The 1,570-nt window shown below is 47.2% G+C and overlaps 1 protein-coding gene across 1 annotated transcript in view; it reads right to left on the bottom strand.

Annotated features, from left to right (window-relative positions):
* Positions 1 to 1,570, bottom strand: part of LOC119411887 (N-acylneuraminate cytidylyltransferase-like) — a 27,297-nt gene that overhangs the window by 20,513 nt on the left and 5,214 nt on the right. The window contains exons 2-3 of the mRNA XM_037678877.1: positions 983 to 1,119; positions 792 to 868 (exon numbers count right to left, since the gene is read on the bottom strand). Coding sequence (XP_037534805.1) covers positions 792 to 868; positions 983 to 1,119 — 214 coding nt within the window. The remainder of the gene's footprint in view (positions 1 to 791; positions 869 to 982; positions 1,120 to 1,570) is intronic.

The raw sequence follows: 1,570 nt of genomic DNA, 5'->3' as shown, positions 1-1,570 counted from the left end.
GTGTGGCTCTGGGTTCTTCTCCAGTACCTACTGGTCTGTTTTCTGGGTGATGAAGATCCAGCAGGGGTCACTACTGTCGCCTGGTTTGGTGTAAAAACGACTCGGTCTGCTTGTGGCTGATTATTTTATAGTTTCCATGCAAGCAGTGGTGGTGGTGGTGGTGGTGGTGGTGGTGGGGGTGGGGGGTACAATGGTGTCCATTACGCTGCGATAACAACTCATGTTTAATATTAAATTACGAGGTGTGTAGTTGGATATGCATGTACAGTGGCGCTAGAAAGTTTGTGAACTTTTTAGAATTTTCTGCATTTGTGCATAAAAATGACCTAAAACATCAGATTTTCACACGAGTCCTAAAAGTAGCTAAAGAGAACCCAGTTAAACAAAACGAGACAAAATATTCTACTTGGTCTTGTATTTATTGAGGAAAACGATCCAACGTTGCGTGTTTGTGATGGTCAGCGTATGTGAACCTTTGCTTTCAGCAGCTGGTGTGATCCACCTCCACCTGTGCAGCTCAACGCTCCTGGTAACCGTTGACCAGTCCTGCACGCCGGCTTGGAGGGGTTTTACTTCATTCCTCCGTCGAGGTTCAACTGGGACGTTGGCGGGTTTCCTCACATTTACAGCTCGCTTCAGGCCCTTCCACGATATTTCAACTGAATCATTTTGTTTTTATCTTGAACGTTTTTGAATTTCAACCAAGGTAACCACACCTGTTGGAGGTGAGAACAAGACAAACCTATTAATCTGAACAAAGTGGCTAAAATAGTTCAAGTTCAACGTGTCACCTGAGAACGCTCCGCTCAGCCACGGACCAATCGATGTCCACGCTGTGTTCCGGCTCGATGTGGCCTTCCTTACCGCTCTGGACGGAGTCCAACAAACGTCAAGCTGCTACTGAACAGGGAACCTGGCACTTTGGACACTTTCAGGAGAGATTGGTATGAAATCAGAGAAAGATCCAGGGCTGAAGGATTACCTGCAGACACGTCTTATTCACGATGAGTTCTTTGGTGAAGATGTAGAAGGAGCCGTTCTCGTACAGCTCCCCGGGCCGGTCCTGACACTGCGGACGCTTCGCAGGGTCCAGGTTCTCAGGCTGAGTACATTCAGCACCTAACCGGAGGAAGACACTTATTCATGGACTGTGACGGGTTGGGCAACATTCCGATTGTCCCGGAATCGTTCCATTTTTTTATTTTCGATTCCTACTTTTGATACCCAGTCTGACAAGTTTTCCATAGACACAAGAACAGAACGTGGAAGTTGAAGTCGAGGCAGCATGAGCTGTATGGCTGCAGTGCACATTTACATCCATGCACATCGTCCAGAACATCAGAGGTCCAACGAGAACCAGTGTCACTCGGACTGGGACCAGTACAAGTTTAAAGTCCTGTCCCCTCAGCATAAACCAGTTAACGACAAGCTTGTTGAGACTTGAGGTTGATTTGTCGTTCGTGTCTTGACTTCAGCTCTGTTTTATTTGGACTTCAGTAAATGTCCAGAAGTGTCACCAGAGAGCAGCGTTGGACAAGAACAGCAGCTGAGACGTTGGACACCAAGGAGT

The sequence above is a fragment of the Nematolebias whitei genome, chromosome 1 (assembly GCF_014905685.2).
Source record: "Nematolebias whitei isolate Nwh7 chromosome 1, NemWhi1, whole genome shotgun sequence".
Classification (NCBI taxonomy): Eukaryota; Metazoa; Chordata; class Actinopteri; order Cyprinodontiformes; family Rivulidae; genus Nematolebias; species Nematolebias whitei.
The sequence above is the reverse complement of the archived record's forward strand: the minus strand, read 5'-3'. Positions and strand labels throughout refer to the sequence as shown.